The sequence below is a fragment of the Chrysemys picta genome, chromosome 10, assembly GCF_011386835.1.
Source record: "Chrysemys picta bellii isolate R12L10 chromosome 10, ASM1138683v2, whole genome shotgun sequence".
In the NCBI taxonomy this organism is placed as follows: Eukaryota; Metazoa; Chordata; order Testudines; family Emydidae; genus Chrysemys; species Chrysemys picta.
The window spans coordinates 36,448,472-36,474,931 of NC_088800.1; the positions used below are offsets into that span (position 1 = coordinate 36,448,472).

The following is a 26,460-nucleotide window of genomic DNA, read 5'->3' on the forward strand; positions in this document are numbered from 1 at the left end:
GTGATGCAAGTAGCCAAAGCAATCACTGAGCTCCTGCTACGAAAGGTAGTGACTCTGGGAAATGTGCAGGTCATAGTGGATGGCTTTGCTGCAATGGGATTCCCTAACTGTGGTGGGGCGATAGATGGAACCCATATCCCTATCTTGGCACCGGAGCACCAGGGTACCCAGTACATAAACCGCAAGGGGTACTTTTCAGTGGTGCTGCAAGCACTTGTGGATCACAAGGGACGTTTCACCAACATCAACGTGGGCTGGCCGGGAAGGGTTCATGACGCTCGCGTCTTCAGGAACACTAATCTGTTTAAATGGCTGCAGCAAGGGACTTACTTCCTGGACCAGAAAATAACCGTTGGGGATGTTGAAATGCCAATAGTTATTCTTGGGGACCCAGCCTACCCTTTAATGCCATGGCTCATGAAGCCATACACGGGCAGCCTGGACAGGAGTCAGGAGCTGTTCAACTACAGGCTGAGCAAGTGCAGAATGGTGATAGAATGTGCATTTGGCCGTTTAAAAGGTCGCTGGCGATCGTTACTGACTCGCTCAGACCTCAGCCAAACCAATCTCCCCATTGTTATTTCTGCTTGCTGTGTGCTCCACAATCTCTGTGAAAGTAAGGGGGAGACCTTTATGGCGGGGTGGGAGGCTGAGGCAAATCGCCTGGCTGCTGATTACGCGCAGCCAGACACCAGGGTGATTAGAAGAGCACACCAGGAAGCGCTGCGCATCAGAGAAGCTTTGAAAACCAGTTTCATGACTGGCCAGGCTACAGTGTGAAATTTCTGTTTGTTTCTCCTTCATGAAAACCCGCCCCCTTTATTGACTCATTCTCTGTAAGGAACCCACCCTGCCCCTTCCCCCAGCTTGCTTTCAAAGGAAATAAAGTCACTATCGTTTAAAAATCATTTATTCTTTATTAATTTATTATAAAAAGAGGGAGGGAACCTGGATGGGGTTTGGGAGAAGGATCAGCGGGAAGGAAAAGGCCACTAAAAAAAGGTTAAAAAAATGACAGCCTTTTGCTTGGGCTGTCCACTGGGGTGGAATGGGAGGGTATATGGAGCCTCCCTCCCGCGTTCTTACACGTCTGGGTGAGGAGGCTATGGAACATGGTGAGGGGGGAGGAGGGTTATACAGGGGCTGTAGCGGCACTCTGTTATCCTGCTGCCGTTCCTGAAGCTCCACCAGATGCTGGAGCATGTCTGTTTGCTCACGCAGCAGCCCCAGAGTTGCATCCTGCCTCCTCTGATCTTCCTGCCGCCACCTCTCATCTCAAGCGTCTCTCCTGTCCTCACGTTGGTCCCTCCTGTCCTCAAGTTCACTGGCTTCTTTCCTATACTTTGAAACCGTGTCCTTCCACTCATTCAGATGAGCTCTTTCACTGCGGGTGGATTCCATGATTTCCGCGAACATCTCATCTCGCGTTTTCTTTTTCCGACACCTTATCTGAGATAGCCTTCGAGATGGAGGAGGGAGGCTTGAAAAATTTGCAGCTGCTGGAGGGAGGGAAAAAAGGAGAGAATTTTTTAAAAAGATACATTTTACAGAACAATGCTTATACTCTTTCACGGTGACCAACACTATTCACATTACATAGCACATGTGATTTCTGTACAAGGTCGCATTTTGCCTCTTAATATCGAGTGCCTGTGGCTTTGCTGCTAGAGATCACAGACGCAGGTCCGGGCAACAGAATTCAGCTTGCATGCGGCCATGGTAAGCCATTGTCTTTCGGCTTCTGCGCCCTCCTTTCCCACATACCAAGCAAAGCCCGTTGAGTGCTGCGGTTTTCCTGTTAAGCTTCAGCAGCAGAAAACAAACTAGCCCCCCTCATCCAATTCTCTGGATGATCGCTTTATCCTTTCCTGCACTGCGTGGCTGGTATCAGGGAAGATCCCTGCAGGAACCAAACTAACACCCCCCCACCCTGCTATGAATTCTCTGGGATGATCGCTTTACCCCTCCCCGCACCACGTGCCTGGTATCAGGGAAGATCCCTGCTAGCCAAACGCGAAAAGCTGCACTTGGCTAACTGCAGGGAAGGATTTCTTTTCAGCCACAGGTAAACAGCCCAGTAGGATCTGCCACCTCTGTCCCCTTAATTTAATTCCCGTATTTCAACCAGGTTACCATGAGCGATATCACTCTCCTGAGGATTACACAGCGAGATAAAGAACAGATGTTGCTTGAATGCCAGCAAACACCGGGACCATACGCTGCCAGGCTTTGTCATGCAATGATATCAGATTACTTGCTGCAAGCATGGTGTGGTCAAGTGTCCTACCATGGAGGATGGAATAAGGCTGCACTGCCCAGAAACCTTGTGGCAAGGCTTTTGGAGTACCTCCAGGAGAGCTTCATGGAGATGTCCCTGGAGGATTTCCGCTCCATCCCCAGACACGTTAACAGCCTTTTCCAGTAGCTGTACTGGCCACGAATGCATCCCAAGTCCTCAGGGCAAAGTAATCATTAAAAAACGCTTGCTTTTAAAACAAGTTTTATATTTTAAAAGGTAAACTCACCTGAGGTCCCTTCCATGGGGTCATGGTCTTGGATACTGGCTTGGGAGGGTACTTGAGTCAGGCTGAGAAAAAGATCCTGGCTGTTGGGGAGAACGGAGTGCTAGTCCTCCTCCTCCTCCTTTTCCCCGTCTGCAGAATCCTCAGGTGTAGCTGATGAGATTACCCCCGCTTCGGAATCCACGGTCAGAGGTGGGGTAGTGGTGGCGGCCCCCCCTAGAACTGCATGCAGCTCGGCATAGAAGCGGCATGTTCGCGGCTCTGACCCGGAGCGACCGTTTGCCTCCTTTGTTTTTTGATAGGCTTGTCTGAGCTCCTTGACTTTCACGTGGCACTGATCTGAGTCCCTATTGTGGCCTCTCTCCATTATGCCCTTGGAGATTTTTTCAAAAGTTTTGGCATTTCGTCTTTTCGAACGAAGTTCTGCTAGCACTGAATCCTCTCCCCATATAGCGATCAGATCCAGTACCTCCCGTACGCTCCATGCTGGTGCTCTTTTTCGATTATCGGCCTGCATGGTTACCTGTGCTGATGAGCTCTCTGTGGTCACCTGTGCTGGGCAAACAGGAAATGAAATTCAAATGTTCGCGGGGCTTTTCCTGTCTACCTGGCCAGTGCATCCGAGTTTAGATTGCTGTCCAGAGCGGTCACAATGGTGCACTGTGGGATAGCTCCCGGAGGCCAGTACCATCGAATTGTGGCCACACTAACCCTAATTCGAAATGACAATATCGATTTTGGTGCTACTCCGCTCATTGAGGTGGAGTACAGAAATCGATTTTAAGAGCCCTTTATTTCGAAATAAATGGCTTCATTGTGTGGATGGGTGCAGGGTTAATTCGATTTAATGCTGCCATATCCGAATTAAAGACATAGTGTAGACCAGGCCTAAGTCTGGCTAACATAAAACTCAAACATTAAGGATAATTAGTCTCCTGGGAAGGGAGAGTACAAGTTCATAAGATCTTTTAAAAATGGTTTGAAGTAAGGATGGTAAAATATAAGAACATAAGAACTGCCATTCTGGGTCAGATCAATGGTCCATCTAGCCCAGTATTCTATCTCCCACTGTGGCCAACAGCGTACAGAACATTGCAATTTTTGAGAGTTCCACACATCTTACCCTTCTGGCTTCTGGAAGCCAGAGGTTTAGGGATGCCACTAGCATGGGTTTCAGTAACGTAGCTAGGGTGGGAGCAGGGGGAGCACCTGCTCCCCCGAGCCCAGAATTCCGCGCCACTCTGTCTTTCGGCGGTCCTGCGTATGCGCCAAAATGCCACCGAAAGACAGAGTGGTGCATGTGCAGGGCTGCCGAAATTATTCTTATTTCGGCAGCCCTGCACATGCGCCACTCCGTCCTTCGGCGGCTCTGCTCCATGATGCCTGGAGTAGCAGCGCTCTGCCCGGCGCTCCAGCTGGGGGAGCCAGATCCTGGCTCGTGGCACTCAGGACAGCACTCCAGCCGGTGGAGAGGGGCCGGGGGGCTCGCGGTGCTCCGGGCGGCGCTCCGGCTGAGGAAGCGGGGCCAGCACTCCGGCTGGGGGGAGCGGGGTTGCAGGCTCCTGTCGTTCTGGCCGGCACTCCGGCCGGGAGAGCATGGCCAGGACTCAGGGCACTCTGCCCGGGACTCCAGCCCTGAGAGCGCGGCCAGGGGTCTCGGCGCCCCGGACAGCGCTCTGGATGGGGAAGTGGGGCCCGCTCTCTTCTCGGGAGAGCGGGCCGCGGGCTCCTGTCGCTCCGGCTGGGGCCGCGGGCTCCCGGCACTCCGGCCAGTGCAGCGGGGCCGTGGGCTCCCAGCACTCATCCGGCACTCCGGCCGTGAGAGCAGGGCTGGGACTCAGGGCGCTCTCCCTGGGACTACAGCCCTGAGAGCGTGGCCGGGGGTCTCGGTGCCCCAGACAGCGCTCCAGATGGGGAAGCAGGGCCGGCGCTCTTCCCAGGGGAGCGGGGCCGCCAAAATAAGAATAATTTTGGCAGCCCTGCGCATGCACCACTCCATCTTTTGGTGGCGTTTCGGTGCATGTGCAGGGCCACCGAAATGCCGCCGAAGGACCGGCGCCTCTTTTCTCCACCGCTCCTCCTCGGCAGCAACCCTGGCTATGCCACTGATGGGGTTACACTGCTGACCAGCTTGGCTAAAGCCTTTGATAGACCTATCCTCCATGAACTTATCCAGTTTTTTTTTAATTTTGTTATATTTCTGGCTGTCACAACATCCCAGGAGTTCCCCAAGCTGATTGTGCGTTGTGTGAAAAATTACTTCCTCTTGTTTGTATTAAACCTGCTACCTGTTATTTCATCAGATGACACCTGCTTTTTGTTTTGTGGGAAAGAAATAACACTTCTCTATTCACTTTTTCCACACAATTCAAGATTTTATAAATCTCTATCAAACACCCGCCTTAATTGTCAATTTCCTAAGCTAAACTGCCTACTCTTTTTAGTCTTTCCTCACACGGAAGCAATTCCATACCTTTGATCATCTTTGCTGCCTTTCTCTGAATGTTTTCCAGTTCTACTGTATCCTTTTTGAGATGGGGTGACCAGAACTGGATACTGTATTCAAGATGTGGGCACACCATGGATTCATACAGTGGCATTATGACATTTTCGGTCTTATTTTCTATCCCTTTCCTAATAGTTCCTAACATTCTGTTAGCCTTTTTGACCACAGCTATACATTGGGCTGTAGTTTTCAGAGAACTATTCACGAGACTCCAAGATCTCTTTCTGGGATGGTAAAAGCTAATTTAGACCCTCTCCTTAGATATGTGTATTTGAAATTATTTTTTCCGATGTGCACTACTTTGCATTTATCAATGTTGAATTTCATTTGCTATTTTGTTGCCCAGGCACCCAGTTTAGTGAGATCCCCCTGTACCTCTTTGCATTCAGCTTTGGACTTAATTATGTTGAATAGTTTTGTATCATCTGAACTCTTTGCCACTTCACTGTGCACTCCCTTTTCCAGATCATTAATGAATTAACTTAACAGCACAGGTCCCAGTACAGAACCACGAAGGACCCTGCTGGTTACCTCTCTCCATTGTGAAAACTATTTATTCTAACCCTTTGTTTCCTACCTTTTAACCAGTTACTGATCCAAGAGAGAACCTTCCCTGTCATCCCATGATGACTTAGTTTCCTTAAGAGCCTTTGGTGAGGAACCTTGTCAAAGGCTTACTGAAAATCCAAGTATGCTACATTGACTGGATCACCCTTGTCCACATGCTTGTTGACACCCCCAAAGAATTCTAATGGATTGGTGAGGCACGACTTCCTTTTACAACAAACCGTGTTCATCTACATGTCTGATAATTCTGCTCTTTGCTAGTTTCTAACAATTTGCCCGGTACTGAAATTAGGCTTATTGGCCTGTAATTGCCAGGATTGCCTCAGGAGCTCTTTTTAAAAATCAGCATTACACTACACTGTGGTCCCTTACATAATAACATAGTGCACAGAAAAAACAGCTTGATGAATAAACACAGTTGTCAGGAATAGCTTTGATTACACCAGAGACAAGAAAAAAAATCTAAATGAACTGAAAGCAGGATAAAGGATTTTAACTTGAGCAACCTTTTATAATCAGTTCTATCTAGCAGCACAGCACTTCCTGGACTCCCAAACAACTGTCTGGATCTCCTCAGATAAGCATAAAACATTCTGTCCTAAAAATCTAACAGCCATAATGTCAGATAAAGAAAGGACCTGAAGTCTGGATACACTGAACTGTTGGGAAAGAAATCTTTAACACAACAGGAGAGTGAATGGACGATCTTTGGAAAGAGCAAGAATTTCTAAGGACCAGGACTGCCTTTCCTACAGTGGTGCAACTAATATCATCCTGTCCCTGTTCTGCCTAATTTTCCTCAAGTCCTCCGGGAATTAAAGAAAATGGAGGAAACCACAAAGGGGCTCTTCCACCCGACCGCTATGACAGAGGCTTCATAGAGCTGGCTATACTGGCTCTGAGCAATCCAGGAAAGGCGCAAAGAGTCATCAGCAGATTGGAGGATCTTGCTCTTAGAGTACATTATGTTTAACCATTTCATGGCATATTAGGTCTTTATATGATGTCAAATTAGATTAATTTATGTTCTTGGAAGATGTAGAAAAAAATCAATACAAATTCAGAATGTTTTACTTAGATTAGAGTATTCCTTAAAAGGCTTTTAAGACCACTAGCTGTGAATATCAGAAAAGATGAAATTTTTTTTTAAACCAATGATCCTTTAGTCATAAAAAACTTCAGCTACAAAAAGAACGTAGCACATATTTTACATATATGCTTTCGGAAAGGGGGGAGGGGGATTGAGAACAAGATTCAGACAAAAAAAATAAACACTAATAACTTAAGCAGAAGGTGATTTTAACATAAAGAAAGTATTTTGTGTACAATATAATGATGGACCTACATTCAATGGGTCAAAATTCATATATACATCCAACTCAAATTTGTCCCAAGAGAGATAGAGAGCTGAACAGCTGAAATGGCTATTGTATTAAAAACCTCTTTGTGGAATTTTGATTATGGACAAACCATAAAAAAATAGGAAAAAGGCAATTTGTTAAAAGGTCTTGTTAGTAATAAAAGTTTATGATACAGCAAATTTTAATACTATAATAAAATAATAATGTATGTAGTGTGCGCTGCAAATTTACACAGCACTTTTTCAACACAGAATAAGGACTCTGCCAGAAAGGACTTATAATTAATATGATTCACCTAATTTCTGTATTTGAAAACATTTATAAATGATATTTATTAATATCACTCTCCAAAAATACCCAAACCAAAGCCCCAGGTCTGCACTGTGATCTGTACAGGAGCACAAGTCTACTTGTATGGATCACCATGCAGAATAAGGGCCCAAGATAGTAAGGAGAACTACCTGGCCCTTTCCCGTGCCGCATCTTCCCGTGCTTTCTCTTTCTCCTGCCGCTGCTGTTCAATCCGAGCTTCTTGTTCTTTCCTTTTCATCAGCAGCTCTTCAACCCGGGCTTGGCGTTCTGCTTCCAAAGCTCTTTTACGCTCCTAATGATAGAAAAGTTATTTTCAGCTACTCACTTTTATTTACAAATTAACAACGGTATGAAATCATACTTTACCATCATTGAAGGCTCTAAGGACAAGATATGCACTGGACAGAAGCCTTGACGCCTGCACACAAAGATGCTCACAAATGCTACACACACATAAGCACCTAAATAATAATTTGAATGTGCAATTGTATGCACTCCTATAGGCAGTAAATGGGTATATATTTTTGTTTGCACATGAAAGACTCTATTCACTCAATAACTGACTCAAACAAGACTGACCAAGTAACAGTAACATTTGGGTATATTCTACACTTCTTAGAGGTTGAAGACTGTATGCTATAAAAACAAAATACCCTCTCAAAGAACTCCAAAATCTTTGAGCATGATCCTAGAAGCATTTTGCCTGGTAACTTAAGTACTGGATATGCAATCTTTACATCTATTAAGAGCAAACAACTTATCTATGGTTTTGATTTTACACTAATAAAAGTCAGGAAATTCAAAGTCATAATGACAACAGAAGCCATAACTCAGCCCCCTTTTCACATTTATAATATTTTGTGTTACTACTTATGGTGTTAGTTTTAATGTCTTAATATACATGTGCAATGTGGCTGGGTTATGGTTACTGTGGGAACCATAAATGATTATTCTAACTTGTATGTGTATAAAATTTCAATAACATTGCATGAATGCATTTAATTTTCTTCTTTTAAAAAAGGTAAACAAGAAAAGTAACCACATGCTTGACTGTGATTGTACAATTAAATAAATGCACAAAAGTGCGAACTGCCATATGAAATATACAAAGTGCATCATGGGGCACTGCAGAAAAGACTGCAAGAATGCTGGACCTCCCCAACACAACTCTATAAGGGTATGTCTATGCTGCAATGTAAGCCTGGGCTCAGACTTAGCTTGGAGCCCAAACCCCGCTTCAGCCTACACACAAATCTCTCAGACTTGGATTTAGGATCCTGGGACTATTTGGGGGCTGGAGGGTTCAAGGCCGAGTCAATCTGGGACCCAGGGTTCGAGCCCTATTGCTTTGCAGAGTAGATGTAGCCCCATTGACACAGGTCCTGGGAGTCCGCCAAAAGTATCCCACAGTCCCATGACCCAACTTCCTTTGTCCTCTCTATTCTGAGAATCTCCAGTTGACTCCAGGGAAACAGTAGCAGCCCTTTTTGGTGTAGTGCAGCAGCTCGGTAAGTTAGTGTTTAACCTTTTCATTGTCCTCTGAACACTGAGCTGCAAACACGCCATCAGACAGCCTTCTGTATTTGCAATGTGCTGTGCACAGAAATAGCACTGTAGGAGGCTGAGGGTTTTAGTCTTTAGTTAGGCAAAGGAATCTGTGGACAGAAAGGAATGGTGGTGGCATGTGGGACTGTAAGACTGCTTGGAGGATTTCCTCTAGCTGGGACTGAGAGGGGCCTAGAGCCCCTGATGAAGGGCCCATCAGGGCAGGACTAGAGAAGTGGCAGGTACTCAAGGGAGCAAAAGCAGGCTGAGACCACAGAAAAACAGGCTGCAGGCACAAAGGAGTGGCTCATCCCTTGAAGATGAGGAGGAAAGCTAGGGAGGTAATCATTAGGGACAAATGTTCTTCATGGATTTAACCAGTCTAACGGGTCTCTTTCACAGGTGGTGAGCCAAACAATCTTTGGGAACCCAGGGTTTTTTTGAGTGATCAGTCCAAGTTCTATCAAGGCAGATGGGGTAAGTATGTTTTCTGCTTCCTGTGTAGTTACCTTCGCCTCAGCATGACCCTCTAAGCTATCAGAGGTGAAAAAGTGAGAGCTGTTTTTCCATAAAGAGACAGAATCTTACTCACCACTGACACCTATCAACTGCACAGAATTATTAAGTGAGCCCTGAAGGAAGCATGATTAAAGATTCACAGGTGAAAGATACTTGGGGTGATCTGACGGATGTATACGGAAGAAGAGGGAGTTTACATAAGAGAAAAAGTTATGCTTTGGTTTGTAACATAGGAAGCAGTGCCAAATAGCGGATGTATGAGGCTAGAGAAATCTAGCATTCAAAGGGCGTAGTCAAAAATATAGAATTCCAGGAACACACAAACATTTTCTTTGTGTGTTTAAGTAGCCCTATAAAACTGGAATACTTAAGCTAGTATTCATATGGTGACTATTTAACTACAGTTTTTGCATTGAATATCTTTAGGTTTTCATCATAAAGCCTTCAGTATTGCTAAAACCTATTTGCTATTCCATTACAAGAAAACCATTAAATTCTTTAAAAAACTGAAGACATGAAGAGTCCCAACTAACCAGTATTTGTATAAACAGCCCTGTACAGCTTTTAACAATCACATTTTTTCCAGCTTCCTGAAGCATTATAAAGAAGCTATCTGTGGAATCTTGCTTTTTTGTAATTTCGTATAGGAGATAAATCAAAATGTTCATACATTATGTAATCATAATTAAGAGCAAATTTGCTGCTTTTATTGTATTTTTGCAACTATTTTTTTCACTTGAAAAGTTACATTATACCTGAACAGCTTCATCACGTGCTTGCTTTTCTTCCTGCCTCCGTTGGCGTTCTTCCTGTAATTCATTTAGTCTTTGTTCATACTCTTTTAGTTTGGACAACACATCATGACGTTTATTTTGGGCTTCTAAGGTGTTTATAAATGCAATTTCATTTACCTGCAATTAAACCAAAACGTACAAGACATTTGAAGAGTTAAAGGAACATTCTCCATTTAGTGGAGTCTATCCCAGGTACATTTCTAACATTTGCGGATAAGAGGTTTGCAAGCACAGTGTATGTATCCTTTCCCATGTCCCTGGTTTTTCATCAAAGATTCTCATTTTTAGTCTCAATCTGATGCTATCCTTTGTTAAGGATTTGGATATACATGAGAAAAAATAGGCATATTTTAAAATAATTTACCTAGATTATCCTACACATCAAGAACTACTATAAACTAAACCTCTATTTTTTATAAGGCCCTGATTTAGAAAGGTACTAAAGCAGATGCCTACCTTTACTCACGAGTAGCTCCACTGAATTTAATGGGACTGTTCACATATTTAAGTACTTTGCTGAATATCTTTAATCATCTTTTTAAAATTAAATTTACTTTAGACTGTAATACCAACTAACAGTCTCTGGGTTGCAACCAATCTCATATACTAACATAACATTTTAGGTTTGGGTTTTTTTTTAATAAAAACATAGGTCCCTATCCTTCAAGCATTTACTCGTGTTTCACTTTACACATGTGAGTAGTCCCACTGATTTCAATTTAAATGTTTGTAGGATTGGGTCTCTATAATGCAATCCCTTATCTCACAGCTGCACCAACTAGGATTATTGTTAAAAGTCCACAGACAGAAAGCATTACTTAGGCCCATATCCTGAAACTGGATTTACATGGGCAGACCCTCCTCCCCATCTAGAACATCTAGAAGAAGCCCTAGGCATTTTGTTGGCCAGGGCAGAAAACATTTTCGGTACCCCCATTCCTTCTAAGCAGCTGAGCAAAGAAAGGCTGGTCAATCAGCGGAGCAAATAAATGAAGCGCTGCAGGGATGCAAGGATCCCAGTTGCAAGATCAGGGCCCTAAGTAGTTAAAACAAAGCACTGGGAGTCAAGAGACTTAGGTTCTGTTTCTTTCTCTGTCAGACTTGCAAGTCATTTAACCTATGTGCCTCAATTCTTCTATCTGCAAAATGGGGATAGGAATAGCTACCTCACAACAGCATTATGGAGCTTAATTCACTGCCATTTGTAAAGAATTCAGATATTCTTAGCTCAAAGACATTACAAAAATTATATTTATTCCTACTACAGAGTTGCACACTTCAGTACATAAGTCAGCATAAGAAACGAAGCATGAGGGTTAATATTCTTTATAATTTTTTTTATCTCAGTGTAACTGAGGACAACATATTCAAATAAGTAAAGGATCACATACTTTGTTACTTCTGTAGGCTGAGCCATACACCCAATGAGAACAGCAAGTTAAGCTGCAGTTTATAATATGTGTAGGAAGCAGCAAGGGGTACTAGAGTGATTTCTCTGCTTGAAGCATGAAATGGGCACTCTGTGAGCCTTACTTTCCTGTCACGTCCACCAATAGAAATCAGATTTTTCTGATTTTCACCAAAACTAATAGGGTTCTGCCAATTGACGCCCAGATGATTCCCTGAAATTTTGGAATTAATCAGATGCAGTGTTTGCAAGCAAGTTGAATTGTTTGGTTTCCTCACACATGATTTGTTTAACAGGGTAGCCCAAGGAGTATAAACAAGCTATCAAGAAATGGGATAAGCTATCAAGAAAAAGTTAAATTTAGGCTTAATATCAGGAAAATCTTCCCAATAATGAAACGTATTGGACTGTGGAAATTTTCTCATGGTAAGTTAGAGAGGCCACATAATTTGAGAAATTTAAAACAAGAATAGATAGTGCACTAGCCCAGGGTCGGCAACCTCTGGCACGTGGCTCGCCAGGGTAAGCACCCTGGTGGGCTGGACCAGTTTGTTTACCTGCCGCCTCCGCAGGTTCAGCCGATCGTGGCTCCCACTGGCCGTGGTTCGCTGCTCTGGGCCAATGGGGGCGGCGGGAAGCCGCAGCCAGCACATCCCTCAGCCCGCGCCGCTTCCCGCAGCCCCCATTGGCCCGGAGCGGCAAACCGGGGCCAGTGGGAGTCACGATTGGCCGAACCTGTGGAGGCGGCAGGTAAACAAACTCGTCCGGCCCGCCAGGGTGCTTACCCTGGCGAGCCGCGTGCCAGAGGTTGCCAACCCCTGCACTAGCCAATACACTCACGTGAGTAAAGTTATGCATGTGCATGAGTGTTTTTAGGATCAGGGCCCATATGATTCATTCAGTCTTTTCCACCTTTTACTTTGAAAATTGTATGTATTTATAGATTTATTAAATTCTGATATTTACCTCACAAAATGGAATGTTTTAAAAGTGGGTATATACATATTTGTAATTAAGGAAAATATATCAAGCTCAATAGTCTTTTTCTTTCATACCTTGTTATGATCTATTTCATAAATACATATTTACTATTTTATTGATCCACAGAAGAACAGTACATAACATTTTAATTCTAAAATTGCCATTGATAAATAACTCATGAAAAATTGATGCATAGGAGCCAATTTTGAAGTGCTTTCAGATATTTTAATTTTTTACATTAAATATATGCAAAAATTTAAGCTTTGTATTCCCAGTGCTATACAATCATTATTTTATTTTAAATTATTTGAAATAAGTGTAATTTTTACCCTCTCTGCATACTCAAAAACTGCTGAAAAGATTTTGGTGAACCTTAATACATATATACACGTAATATTTGCATCACGGTGAATGTTTCAGAAAGGTATATGCAAATGAGAAAAGGCAAACTATTATTTAATCTTAAATAAAATATATTTCAGAAGGAAAGTTATTGAGGAAAAAAATCACAAAAAGTTATTAGCATTGACAAAACACATTAGGAAATACTGAATATAAAAGAGAGTACATTGTCATACACAACCTATTACATTTGTGTGAATCCATAAAAGGATCGTGCAGATGTAAATCTGTGGAACTAATAAGAGGCCAAACAAAAGGTAGATTTTTCTGCTTTGTTTACTGACTGGAATACATTTACAGAATTGATTTTGTAGTTCAGTGAACAGCAAGCAGTGGGAATTTGGAAAACCAATTGGGTAGCAACAGTCATCATGGTCTTTTAACTGTATTACACATCAGCTAGTATTTCTGTAGACCCAATTAACCTTGGGCTTGTCTACACTTACATTTTACAGCGCTCTAACTTGCTGACTCAAGGGTGTGAAAAATCACCCCCCTGAGCGCAGCAAATCTGAGCGCTTTAAAGTGCTAGTGTAGACAGGCTCTGAGCACTGGGAGCCAGGCTCCCAGTGCTCGGAGCTAATCCCCTCATGGAGGTGGATTACCAGGAGCGCTGGGAGAGCTCTCTCCCAGCACTCTCGTGCAACCACACTCACACTTCAAAGCGCTGCCGCAGGAATGCTCCAGTGGCAGCGCTTTGAAGTTTCCAGTGTAGACATATCCCTTGATCTTCAAGAACAAAAGAACCACAAGAGGCAGCAGATTTCACACATTAAACACACGCAACACTTCAAACATCTGCTTAGTTGGGATTATGTTAAGTGTGATTTAGTTAATATGATTACAGAAGTCACGCTGGTTTAATGAAATAATAATGAAGGTAAATGTGTTAGACTGAATTAGATAGTTTAGAATAGAATCTGGACTAAGTGACAGAAACAACCATTAAGTTAAACTGCTAAACCAATTTTGTCATGATTATGATAATTAACAAGGTTGAAAAGGTGTATAAATCACAGAGCTTCACTACATGTAAAACACAGCATTTAGTAGTAAGAGGACATCTTTGTTACAGAAGAAAGGAGCTTTAAAATAAATTCTTCTTCTAAGTTACTTTATTAACAGTTCTTCAATAAACTAAAACAAAAAGCATTTATCAGCAACTACCACCTTAGTTCAAGTCAATAAACCATTGATATATTTTGTCTACCTTCCTAGAATAAATACACTATGCCAAATACTTAGTCCTGCCATGACTGTAGGGAGCTGAACTAGATGACCTCTCAAGGTCCCTTCCGGTCCTATGATTCTATTATAAGGTCTCTGAGCTCTCCAATATTTAACAACATTACTAACGCCTTACTGATTTAAAAAGAAAAAAAAAACACTAAAAACACAACCATCAGTGCATTTAATTAATGTAAAAAATTAACATTCTAATCTACATTCTTGTTTCTTCAGCGAGGTACTTCACAGACCCAGGAGGTAAGTACATTTTAAAGTGTGATAAGTCTATATTGGAGGCTCTCAATCATGTTCAGTGCACTAGTCATGAGTCACTACTTTACTTCTGTTTGGGATTCCAGTCATATCTAAATCCAAACCACTGGGAAGGAACAGTGGGTTAGTATGAACATGTGATATACGTTTACAGGACTCCATTTAAAGGGCCAGACTGTCCCTTAGTCCTAGAGTGGGGGTGTAGCATAGGAAGAGCACAATGAGCTTTCCCCACTTTGCACATCCCATGCAAAGCTACAGGGACAATTGGAATTAAAAGGACAGGCTCCTTCTGTGAAGCTTCAGGGGTGCAAATTACTGAAAAAGCCATTATGTGTAGAGGGGAGTGTACTATGCACTATCCAAAGGCTGGCAAGAGCATTACTTGCTCTTTATTCAAATCTCTCCTTAAAACATATTTCTTCCACTAAGCTTAGCAATGATAGTTCACCCATGAAGGGATTTTTTTTAAAGGAAAACTTTCATCATTCTGAAACTGAACCTTATCTGCTTGACTGGTGATCATATGTCTGATACATATTGCCTTCATATATCTGATAGAGAGATCATGTATAGTGCTGAGCACACTCAACAAATAATAAATGTTTTTCTATACAGACATCTTACCTTTGCTTCTTCCTCTTGTGCTTTTTTCACAATTGCTTGTAACTGCACTTCACGTTTAAATTCAGCATGGAGTAATTTTTCCTCCATCATCCTGCGTCTCTGGTCCAGTAATTCTTCTTTCCACTTTCGCACATCTTTCTCCTACACATAGTGAGTTAGTACATTATTAATACAATACAGCAGTTAATGTCTGAATTTTCCCCAGTATTTTCTACTTTGTAACCTTTATCTACACTTGTGACAGTACAAATTAAGCTATCCTGCAAAACCCTGCAGTAATTTCAGTCTAGCTCAAAGAGAACTGAGTCAAAAAATGCTAAAATTAAGTGAGCTCTTTTGATATGTCCCAGTATTTAGAGCGCTTTCTCTGAGTAAAAAGGACTTAGTGTGGGATTTTCTCATAAGTCTCACAGCGCTTAATGATTTGGCAATAACTCTTTGTTTAATGATGTCAACACTATTTTACAAGTCCAGTGCAGTATTGTACGCAGTATGACAAAAGCCTTTTGATTCAGGTAATATAACAGACTCAAAAGGAGCCCTCAGACAGGGAGCAGATCAGGCCCTTCTGATGAAGCCAATCCCTAGAAGCACCAGGGACTCCTGCAGTAACAGCTTGGAGCAGCACAGAAAGGAGAGATATCTGCACAGCCACTGGATGCAAGCAATATCAGAAGACTGCTTTTTACAATCTGAACTATAGACATAATTTTCTTACTGATGGCTGGTTGCTCACCCCAATCTCCTCTCATCCCTCTCCTGCACAGTCCTATATCTACCAGTGACCTCTCCATTTTTCCTTCCTTTCCCGTACCCATCTCTCCATCCCCAACAATGTCCCTCTTCCCTTTTATTCTGTATTCACCATTTCATTCCCCTTGCCCTTGTCTGGCTCCCAAAACAAACAGACAGACAGACAGATGAAAATGAACTAACAAGATGCGTGCCCATCATCACTCTGATCAGTGGTTTGTGTGTTTTTATCCCCCTCCCCGGTCTTTTTTCTGTTGCTTCTCTTTTAACACTGGAGGAAGACACATAGCACAATGGGAGCCCAATCTAGAATGAGACTTTGGGTAACATAAATAATAATAATATACAAGCCTCCTAGAAAGTCAGGTCAATTGTGTCATGCACTACGATTCTGCTAACTCAGACCCAGAAGACAAGGTTCATTCTGAAGTTAGCTCTGAACTTAATAGCAGAGTATGTTTTAGGACCATGTGAACAAAATATACTCTTCTAAATTAAAATAAACTGGATCTTTTTAACTATAGAAAGCTTACCCGCTCCATCAGTTTTTGAAGCTTTAGCGTTTTCTCTTCACGTAACTTTTCTCTCAGCTGTTGAGCTTTCATCTGTTTCTCCTCATGTTTCTTTTTAGATTCTGCTATTGTTCTTTTAATATAAACATAATAAAATAAGCCAATGAGACAAAGAACTGAGATTGACAATCCTATAAGCAATTTAGCTGTCCAAATATCTTTAGAAAAGTAAAAAAAGCATTATACTGCTGAAATGTAACTTATTTGATTTAATCTCATTTATAAGTGTTTGATTAACATATTTAATATTATCCCTGTTCTGTTCTTTCAATCTCAGAACATTTTATCATTTGAACTACTGTATAATACAGTACAAATGTAACAAACTTTATAACAATAATAACTAGCTCTTATATAAGTTTTTTTCCCTCCACAAATTACAAAGCACTTTATAAAGAAGACAAGAAATTATTAACATAAAAACTTCTTGCAACAGTTGAATCTATTTCTATTTTGGCTATTCAAGTCAGCTGAAAATTCCAAGACCTTTTGCGAGATGGTGAAGAGAGTTTCTCATGCATATGTATTCCATGGCCTGGTGGACGCGCAGGTTCTTCTTCCACTATATCACCCCATGAATTATTCTGACGCCATGATTCACGAGCTGCACAGAAAGGAAACAATCACTTACATAATTTAAAATATAATGTCCAACAATATCCAAATAACATCATTCTGAACTTCTCAATGATTTGGGAGTCATTTCTATTCCAAATGCGTAACTAAGTATTAAAAGAAAGTCTCTTTCATAAACTGTTATTTTGTGTGTTTAGATGAATACATAAATCTTTACCTTCATAATCTGCCAGGACATCATTCCAGTCCATAGACATGCCACAGAAAGATATACTTCCACTGCCCATGCTAGCCTGAAATTTCATAAAATGATCCATGAAATCAAAACATACGTCTTTTACACAACCCTATACTAGCAAAAGGGTGGATTTTATAATGCTGTACAAACTTAGACTAAAGCTTAAGGGCAATTAAAAGAGATACCCCTGCAGAAATAGAGTGAATCCTAAGATAAGTCAATTTTTATGTAATTTTTAATTGCAGAATAATGTCTTAATTACAAATGACAGCTCCAGCTGCTACTAAGCATTTTACATCTCTGAAGACTAATAAACTACCATAAAAAGAACAGGAGTACTTGTGGCACCTTAGAGACTAACAAATTTATTAGAGCATAAGCTTTCGTGGACTACAGCCCACTTCTTCGGATGCATATAGAGTGAAACATATATTGAGGAGATATATATACACACATACAGAGAGCATAAACAGGTGGGAGTTGTCTTACCAACTCTGAGAGGCCAATTAAGTAAGAGAAAAAAACTTTTGAAGTGATAATCAAGCTAGTCCAGTACAGACAGTTTGATAAGAAGTGTGAGAATACTTACAAGGGGAGATAGATTCAATGTTTGTAAGGGCTCAACCATTCCCAGTCCTTATTCAATCCTGAGTTGATTGTGTCTAGTTTGCATATCAATTCCAGCTCAGCAGTCTCTCGTTGGAGTCTGTTTTTGAAGTTTTTCTGTTGTAAAATAGCCACCCGCAGGTCTGTCATAGAATGACCAGACAGGTTAAAGTGTTCTCCCACTGGTTTTTGAGTATTATGATTCCTGATGTCAGATTTGTGTCCACTAATTCTTTTGCGGAGAGACTGTCCGGTTTGGCCAATGTACATGGCAGAGGGGCATTGCTGGCACATGATGGCATATATCACATTGGTAGATGTGCAGGTGAACGAGCCCCTGATGGTATGGCTGATGTGATTAGGTCCTATGATGATGTCACTTGAATAGATATGTGGACAGAGTTGGCATCGGGCTTTGTTACAAGGATAGGTTCCTGGGTCAGTGGTTTTGTTCAGTGATGTGTGGTTGCTGGTGAGTATTTGCTTTAGGTTGGGGGGTTGTCTGTAAGCGAGGACAGGTCTGTCTCCCAAGATCTGTGAGAGTAAAGGATCATCTTTCAGGATCGGTTGTAGATCTCTGATGATGCGCTGGAGAGGTTTTAGTTGGGGGCTGAAGGTGACAGCTAGTGGTGTTCTGTTATTTTCTTTGTTGTGCCTGTCTTGTAGGAGGTGACTTCTAGGTACTCGTCTGGCTCTGTCAATCTGTTTTTTCACTTCAGCAGGTGGGTACTGTAGTTTTAAGAATGCTTGATAGAGATCTTGTAGATGCTTGTCTCTATCTGAGGGATTGGAGCAAATGCGGTTATATCTTAGAGCTTGGCTGTAGACAATGGATCGTGTGGTGTGTCCTGGATGGAAGCTGGAGGCATGTAGGTAAGTGTAGCGGTCAGTAGGTTTCCGGTATAGGGTGGTATTGATGTGACCATCGCTTATTAGCACAGTAGTGTCCAGGAAATGGACCGCTTGTGTGGATTGATCTAGGCTGAGGTTGATGGTGGGATGGAAATTATTGAAATCATAGTGGAATTCCTCAAGGGCTTCTTTTCCATGGGTCCAGATGATGAAGATGTCATCAATGTAGCGCAAGTAGAGTAGGGGCGTTAGACCAACGCTTCCTTAGCTCTCGTCCCCTAAGTCAGCCATAAAAATGTTGGCATACTCTGGGGCCATGCGGGTACCCATAGCAGTGCCGCTAACTTGAAGGTATATATTGTCCCCAAATGTGAAATAGTTGTGGGTGAGGACAAAGTCACAAAGTTCAGCCACCAGGTTAGCTGTGACATTATCAGGGATACTGTTCCTGATACTTGTAGTCCATCTTTGTGTGGAATATTGGTGTAGAGGGCTTCTACGTCCATAGTGGCTAGGATGGTGTTTTCTGGAAGATCACCGATGGATTGTAGTTTCCTCAGGAAGTCAGTGGTGTCTCGAAGATAGCTGGGAGTGCTGGTAGCGTAGGGTCTGAGGAGAGAGTCCACATAACCAGACAAGTCTGATGTTAGGGTGCCAAGGCCTGAGATGATGGGGCGTCCAGGATTTCCAGGTTTTTGGTTCTTGGGTAGCAAATAGAATACCCCTGGTCGGGGTTCTAGGCATGTGTCTGTACAGATTTGTTCCTGTGCTTTGTCAGGGAGTTTTTTTAGCAGATGGTGTAGTTTCTTTAGGTAATCCTCAGTGGGATCAGAGGATAATGGCCTGTAGAATGTGGTGTTAGAGAGCTGTCTAGCAGCCTCTTGGTCATATTCCAATTTATTCATGATGACGACAGCACCTCCTTTGTCAGCCTTTTTGATTATGATGTCAGGGTTGTTTCTGAGACTGTAGATGGCGTTGTGTTCAGCATGGCTGAGGTTATGGGGCAAGTGATGTTGCTTTTCCACAATTTCAGCCTTTGCACATTGACGGAAGCAATCTATGTAGAAATCCAGTCTGTTGTTTCGACCGTCCGGAGGAGTCCACGCAGAATCCTTTTTATTGTAGTGCTGGTAGGGGGGGATTCTGTAGGTTAGTATGCTGTTCAGAGTTATGTTGGAAATATTCTTTGAGTCGGAGACGTCGAAAGTAGGATTCTAGGTCACCGCAGAACTGTATCATGTTCGTGGGTCTGGACGGAAAAAAGGAGAGGCCCCGAGATAGGACAGACTCTTCTGCTGGGCTAAGAGTATAGCTGGAAAGATTAACAATATTGCTGGGTGGGTTAAGGGAACTACTGTTGTGGCTGCTTGTGGCATGTAGCAGTTTAGATAGTTTAGTGTCCTTTTTCCTTTGTAGAGAGGCAAAGTTTGTCTTGTAAATGGCTTGTCTAGTTTTTGTAAAGTCTATCCATGAGGAAGTTTGTGTGGAAGGTTGGTTTTTTATGAGAGTATCCAGTTTTGAGAGCTCATTCTTAATTCTTAATGACCAGACACTTTAACCTGTCTGGTTATTCTATGACAGACCTGCAGGTGGCTATTTTACAACAGAAAAACTTCAAAAACAGACTCCAACGAGAGACTGCTGAGCTGGAATTGATATGCAAACTAGACACAATCAGCTCAGGATTGAATAAGGACTGGGAATGGCTGAGCCCTTACAAACATTGAATCTATCTCCCCTTGTAAGTATTCTCACACTTCTTATCAAGCTGTCTGTACTGGGCTAGCTTGATTATCACTTCAAAAGTTTTTTTCTCTTACTTAATTGGCCTCTCAGAGTTGGTAAGACAACTCCCACCTGTTCATGCTCTTTGTATGTGTGTATATATATCTCCTCAATATATGTTTCACTCTATATGCATCCGAAGAAGTGGGCTGTAGTCCACGAAAGCTTATGCTCTAATAAATTTGTTAGTCTCTAAGGTGTCATAAGTACTCCTGTTCTTTTTGCGGATACAGACTAACACGGCTGCTACTCTGAAATCTGTAAACTACCATAAAGTCCTACAACCTGTTTACTGAATCCTGAGTTTTGTATTATAGTTATTATGAGTTTCACAGAACTGTCCAAATGCCCCAGTAGGGACTGGGACTCCACTCTGCTGGGTACTATATAAACATAGTCCCTACCCGAAAGTGCTCATAAGCGAAGGATACAGTCCTGCAAATATACATGAATCACTTTACTCAGATGAGTAGTCTCACTCAATTAAATTCTATGGAAAGTCACTCAAATGTGTATTTCTAGGATTGTGCCCTAAATAATTAATCTCTATGTTTTCAAAATGATGTGTGAGGTTTTAGCTACCTAATTCCCATAGTCACTTACAGCCTCTTTCTGCTACTGCCAGTCACACTGAGTAGTACTCTTCTTCATGAGTGGACACATAACCCTGGTCTACACTATAAGTTAAGGTCGAATTTAGTAGCGTTAGATCGATTTAACCCTGCACCTGTCCACATGATGAAGCCATTTTTGTCGACTTAAAGGGGTCTTAAAATAGATTTCTGTACTCCTCCCCGACGAGGGGATTAGCGCTGAAATCGACATCGCCGGGTCGAATTTGGGGGTAGTGTTGATGCAATTTGACAGTATTGGCCTCCGGGAGCTATCCCAGGTGCTCCATTGTGACTGCTCTGGACAGCACTCTCAACTCAGATGTACTGGCCAGGAAGACAGGAAAAGCCCCGCAAACTTTTGAATTTCATTTCCTGTTTGGCCAGCGTGGCAAGCTGATCAGCACAGGTGACCATGCAGAGCTCATCAGCAGAGGTGATCATGGAGTCCCAGAATCTCAAAAGAGCTCCAGCATGGACCGAACGGGAGGTACTGGATCTGATCACTGTATGGGGAGATGAATCTGTGCTATCAGAACTCAGTTCCAAAAGACGAAATGCCAAAATATTTGAAAAAATCTCCAAGGGCATGAAGGACAGAGGCTATAACAGGGACCCGCAGCAGTGCCGCGTGAAACATAAGGCGCTCAGGCAAGCCTACCAAAAAACCAAAGAGGCAAACGGCTGTTCCGGGTCAGACCCCCAGACATGCCGCTTCTATCATAAGCTGCATGCAATTCTAGGGGGTGCCCCTACAACTACCCCATCCCTGTATGTGGACTCCTGCAAGGGAGTCTCACGCAACAGGGATGAGGATTTTGAGGACAAAGAAGATGAGGAAGAGGAGGAAGAGGTTGAAGATAGCGCACAGCAGGCAAGCGGAGAAACCGTTCTCCCCGACAGCCAGGAACTGTTTATCACCCTGGAGACATTATCCTTCCAACCCGGGCTCCCGGACCTTGAAGGCAGAGAAGGCACCTCTGGTGAGTGTACCTTTGTAAATATAATACATGGTTTAAAAGCAAGTGTGTTTAATGATTAACTTGCCATGAAGACTTGGGATGTATTTGCGGCCAGTAAAGCTACTGGAATGCAGTCAAGCAACATCCGTTCTTTATCTCTCTCGGTTATCCTCAGGAGAGTGATATCATTCATGGTCACCTGTTTGAAATAGGGGAATTTTATTAAGGGGACATTCAGAGGTAGCCGTTTCTGCTGGGCTGTGTACCCGTGGTTGAAAAGAAATCATCCCCGCTGTTAGCCACGTGGTGGGGGGAGGGGTGAAGCGATCATCCCAGAGAATTGGGTATGAGGGGAGGTTTAGTTGGGTTTGTGCTGCACGTTAACCCAAAAACCAATGCCCCTCCTTTTAAATGGCCAACCCAACTCTCCCTTTTTTTCCTCCTGCAGCTGCAAATGTTTCAACGCTCCCCCTATCATCTCCGTCCCAGAGGCTAGCGCAGATAAGAAGGCAAAAAAACGCACTTGCGATGAAATGTTCTCTGAGCTCATGCAGTCCTCCCGCACTGAAAGAGCCCAGCAGAATGCGTGGAGGCAGACAATGTCAGAGACCAAGAAAGCACAAAATGAACGCGAGGACAGGAGGGACGCATGAGAGGATAGATGGCTGGAGTGAGAGGATAGATGGCGGCAGCATGATGAGAGGAGGCAGGATGCAATGCTGAGGCTACTGAAGGATCAAACTGACATGCTTCGGCGTATGGTTGAGGTGCTGGAAAGGCAGCAGGAGCACAGACTGACACTGCAGCCCCTATAACCAACCACCCTCCTCCCCAAGTTCCATAGCCTCCTCACCCAGACGCCCAAGAACGCCGGGCCGGGGGCGGGGTGCGCGGAACCCAACCACTCCGCCCCAGAGGACTGCCCAAGCAACAGAAGGCTGGCATTCAATAAGTTTTGAAGTGCAGTGTGACCTTGTCCTTCCCTCCTCCACCATCCCACCTGATGCTTCCCTCCTCCACCACCCCTCCTGGGCTACCTTGGCAGTTATCCCCCTATTTGTGTGACAAATGAATAAAGAATGCATGAATTTGAAACAACGACTTTATTGCCCCTGCAAGCGGTGATCGAAGCGGGGAGGGGAGGGTGGTTGGCTTACAGAGAAGTAGAGTCAACCAAGGGGGCGGGTTTTCATCACGGAGAAACAAACAGAACTTTCACACCATAGCCTGGCCAGTCATGAAACTGGTTTTCAAAGCTTCTCTGATGCGCAGCGCGCCCTGCTGTGCTCTTCTAACTGCACTGGTGTCGGGCTGCGCGCAATCAGCAGCCAGGCGATTTGCCTCAACCTCCCACCCTGCCATAAATGTCTCCCCCTTACTCTCACAGATATTGTGGAGCACACAGCAAGCAGTAATAACGATGGGAATATTAGTTTCGCTGAGGTCTAACCAAGTCAGTAAACTGCACCAGTGCACTTTTAAACGTCCAAATGCACATTCTACAACCATTCTGCACTTGCTCAGCCTATAGTTGAACAGCTCCTGACTACTGTCCAGGGTGCCTGTGTATGGCTTCATGAGCCATGGCATTAAAGGGTAGGCTGGGTTCCCAAGGATAACTATAGGCATTTCAACATCCCCAACGGTTATTTTCTGGTCTGGAAAGTAAGTCCCTTGGTGCAGCCGTTCAGACAGACCAGAGTTCCTGACGATGTGAGTATCATGTACCTTTCCCGGCCATCCCACGTTGATGTTGGTGAAATGTCCCTTGTGATCCACCAGTGTTTGCAGCACCATTGAAAAGTATCCTTTTCGGTTTATGGACTAGCTGCCTTGGTGCTCCGGTGCCAAGATAGGGATACGGGTTCCGTCTATCGCCCCACCACAGTTAGGGAATCCCATTGCAGCAAAGTCATCCACTATGACCTGCACATTTCCCAGAGTCACTACCCTTGATAGCAGCAGGTCAGTGATTGCATTGGCTACTTGGATCACAGCAGCCCCCATAGTATATTTGCCCAGTCCAAATTGATGCCCGACTGACCAGTAGCTGTCTGGCATTGCAAGCTTCCAGAGGGCTATCACCACTCGCTTGTGAACTGCGAGGGCTGCTCTCATCTTGGTATTCTTGCGCTTCAGGACAGGGGAAAGCAAGTCACAAAGTTCCATGAAAGTGCCCTTACGCATGCGAAAGTTTCGCAGCCACTGGGAATCATCCCAGACCTGCAACACTATGTGGTCCCACCAGTCTGTGCTTGTTTCTTGGGCCCAGAATCGGCGTTCCACAGCATGAACCTGCCCCATTACCACCATGATGTCCAAATTGCCAGGGCCCGTGCTTTAACAGAAGTCTGTGTCCATGTCCTCATCACTCTCGTCACCACGCTGCCGTCGCCTCCTCACCTGCTTTTGCAGATTCTGGTGCTGCATATACTGCAGGATAATGCGCGAGGTGTTTACAGTGCTCATAACTACCGCGGTGATCTGAGCGGACTCCATGCTTGCCGTGGTATGGCGTCTGCAGGAGAGCAAGGTGGCAGCGGAAGCATGACAATGGTTTGCAGCCCTATTGCACCGTCTGCTGCCAGAGCAAGAGAGCAGAGTGGCAGCGGAAGCTGTCGTTCAATGATGATGGTTTGCAGCTCTATTGCACAGTCTGCTGCCAGAGCAGGAGAGCAGAGTGGCAGCTGAAGTGTGATGATGGTTTGCAGCCCTTCTCCACCATCTGCTGCCAGCAGCATCCAGGACACAACAGCGGTGGCTGAGCTGAACGGGCTGCACGCTTGCCGTGATATGGCGTCTGCACGGAAAAAAGACGCGAAACAGTTGGCTGCCGTTGCTGTCACGGAGGGAGGGGTGACTGACGACATGTACCCAAAATCACCCGTGATAATGTTTTTGCCCCATCCGGCAGTGGGAGCTCAACCCAGAATTCCAATGGGTGGCGGAGACTGCGGGAACTGTAGGATAGCTACCCACAGATCAACGCTCCGAAAGTCGACGCTAGCCTCGGTACTGTGGACGCACTCCGCCGACTTAATGAGCTTAGTGGGGACATACACAATTGACTGTATAAAATCGCTTCCTAAAAAACTGACTTCTATAAATTTGACCTAATTTCGTAGTGTAGACATACCCTTAGATTTCAATGAGACTACTCGTGGAGTAAGGTATTACACAACGTGAGTAATGGCAGCAAAATTGAGCTTTTGGCTAGTAATGTAAATATTTCTTTGAAATTTTGAGGGCAAAACAGACCCCAGCAAGACAACTAAAAAATTAAATGTGCTGATCAAAGACTCATACGAAACATCTCCCTTCAATTTCCATCTCTGCTTTCTTTAAAAGTAGTATAGGATCTTTCCAGATAAAATGCTTAGATGTTCTGCCAGTTAGTTGGTCTTGCTGACTAATTAGCAACTACAGTAATATGCAATACAGAAAGTGAAACACGGTAAGATTAAAAATATCTTCAGCAAATTTCTGTAAATTGATATAGTTGTCACAGTTATTACATGATAATGTAATACATTTATTAACAGTTATTATATTTGCATATAAAATAAATTGCATATAGCAAGTAGGAATGTGAAATTAAATTCTATGCTTACATTCTGATAACAACTAAAATTAATCATTTTAAAACAGACTGAAAACTCACAGAAAAATCACTGTCATTGTCAGTCTCAATGTTAATGTCATTGTTTTCTTCTGCTTCAATTTCTCTAGTTAACTGCTCTTCTTCTGCAATGGCACTAGCTATTGCTTCTTCATTGGCCTTTTCCAGGCGATCTGCTAACTCTTCTTTTTTAGCAAGGACTTCTGCCATAGACTGTATAGAAAATCAAAAATTAGAACTGGACCAGAAGGTTAGAAATAAGAAGTTTTCCAAATATGGATTATGTTACATTTTAAGGTCAATTTACAGTCATTTTCTATATTAGTTGTACATTTAAAGGATACATTTAATGAATTAAGAAAACAGGCTAAAATGCTAGCAGTTTCAAACTAATTAATTAAATAGCTACAAGAAAATTTCTTACAATATGATATCAAAATGAACTTCAGGAACTCTTTACAAATGAGGAATTTAATCTAGCCTCTGAATCTAGACAATACTGTTGGAAGTCTGAACTGAGTTTTAAGTGGCATCCTTGCAGATCTGCAGTATAGGAACCCAGGTAAAACACATGCTTTGGAAGCTGCAGTATTTCTGGTAGAATGACTCTGGAGAGTTCTAGAACAAGAAGTTGTTCTTTTTTTTATAAGCTGCAGTAGAACTGAATATCTACTTAGATATTTGCTGATTCGATATGGGATTCTTCATAAACCAAAAACAAGCTATGAGGACTACAAAAACTCATTACTCTCTCAATACAAAATTTGAGACCATAACTGTACTCTGCATACAGAATGGCCATTCCATGAGAGGATCAGGGACTAGCTACATGATGATGA

At 43.1% G+C, this 26,460-nt stretch overlaps 1 protein-coding gene across 9 annotated transcripts in view; it reads right to left on the bottom strand.

Annotated features, from left to right (window-relative positions):
* SCAPER (S-phase cyclin A associated protein in the ER) overlaps positions 1-26,460 on the bottom strand; it is a 524,758-nt gene that overhangs the window by 236,104 nt on the left and 262,194 nt on the right. For all 9 annotated transcript variants that reach the window (XM_065558411.1, XM_065558415.1, XM_065558414.1 and 6 more), the window contains 7 exons: positions 25,664-25,834; positions 17,163-17,238; positions 16,856-16,973; positions 16,331-16,442; positions 15,045-15,185; positions 10,088-10,243; positions 7,418-7,560 (listed from right to left, as the gene is read on the bottom strand). In XM_065558411.1, coding sequence (XP_065414483.1) covers positions 7,418-7,560; positions 10,088-10,243; positions 15,045-15,185; positions 16,331-16,442; positions 16,856-16,973; positions 17,163-17,238; positions 25,664-25,834 — 917 coding nt within the window. The remainder of the gene's footprint in view (positions 1-7,417; positions 7,561-10,087; positions 10,244-15,044; positions 15,186-16,330; positions 16,443-16,855; positions 16,974-17,162; positions 17,239-25,663; positions 25,835-26,460) is intronic.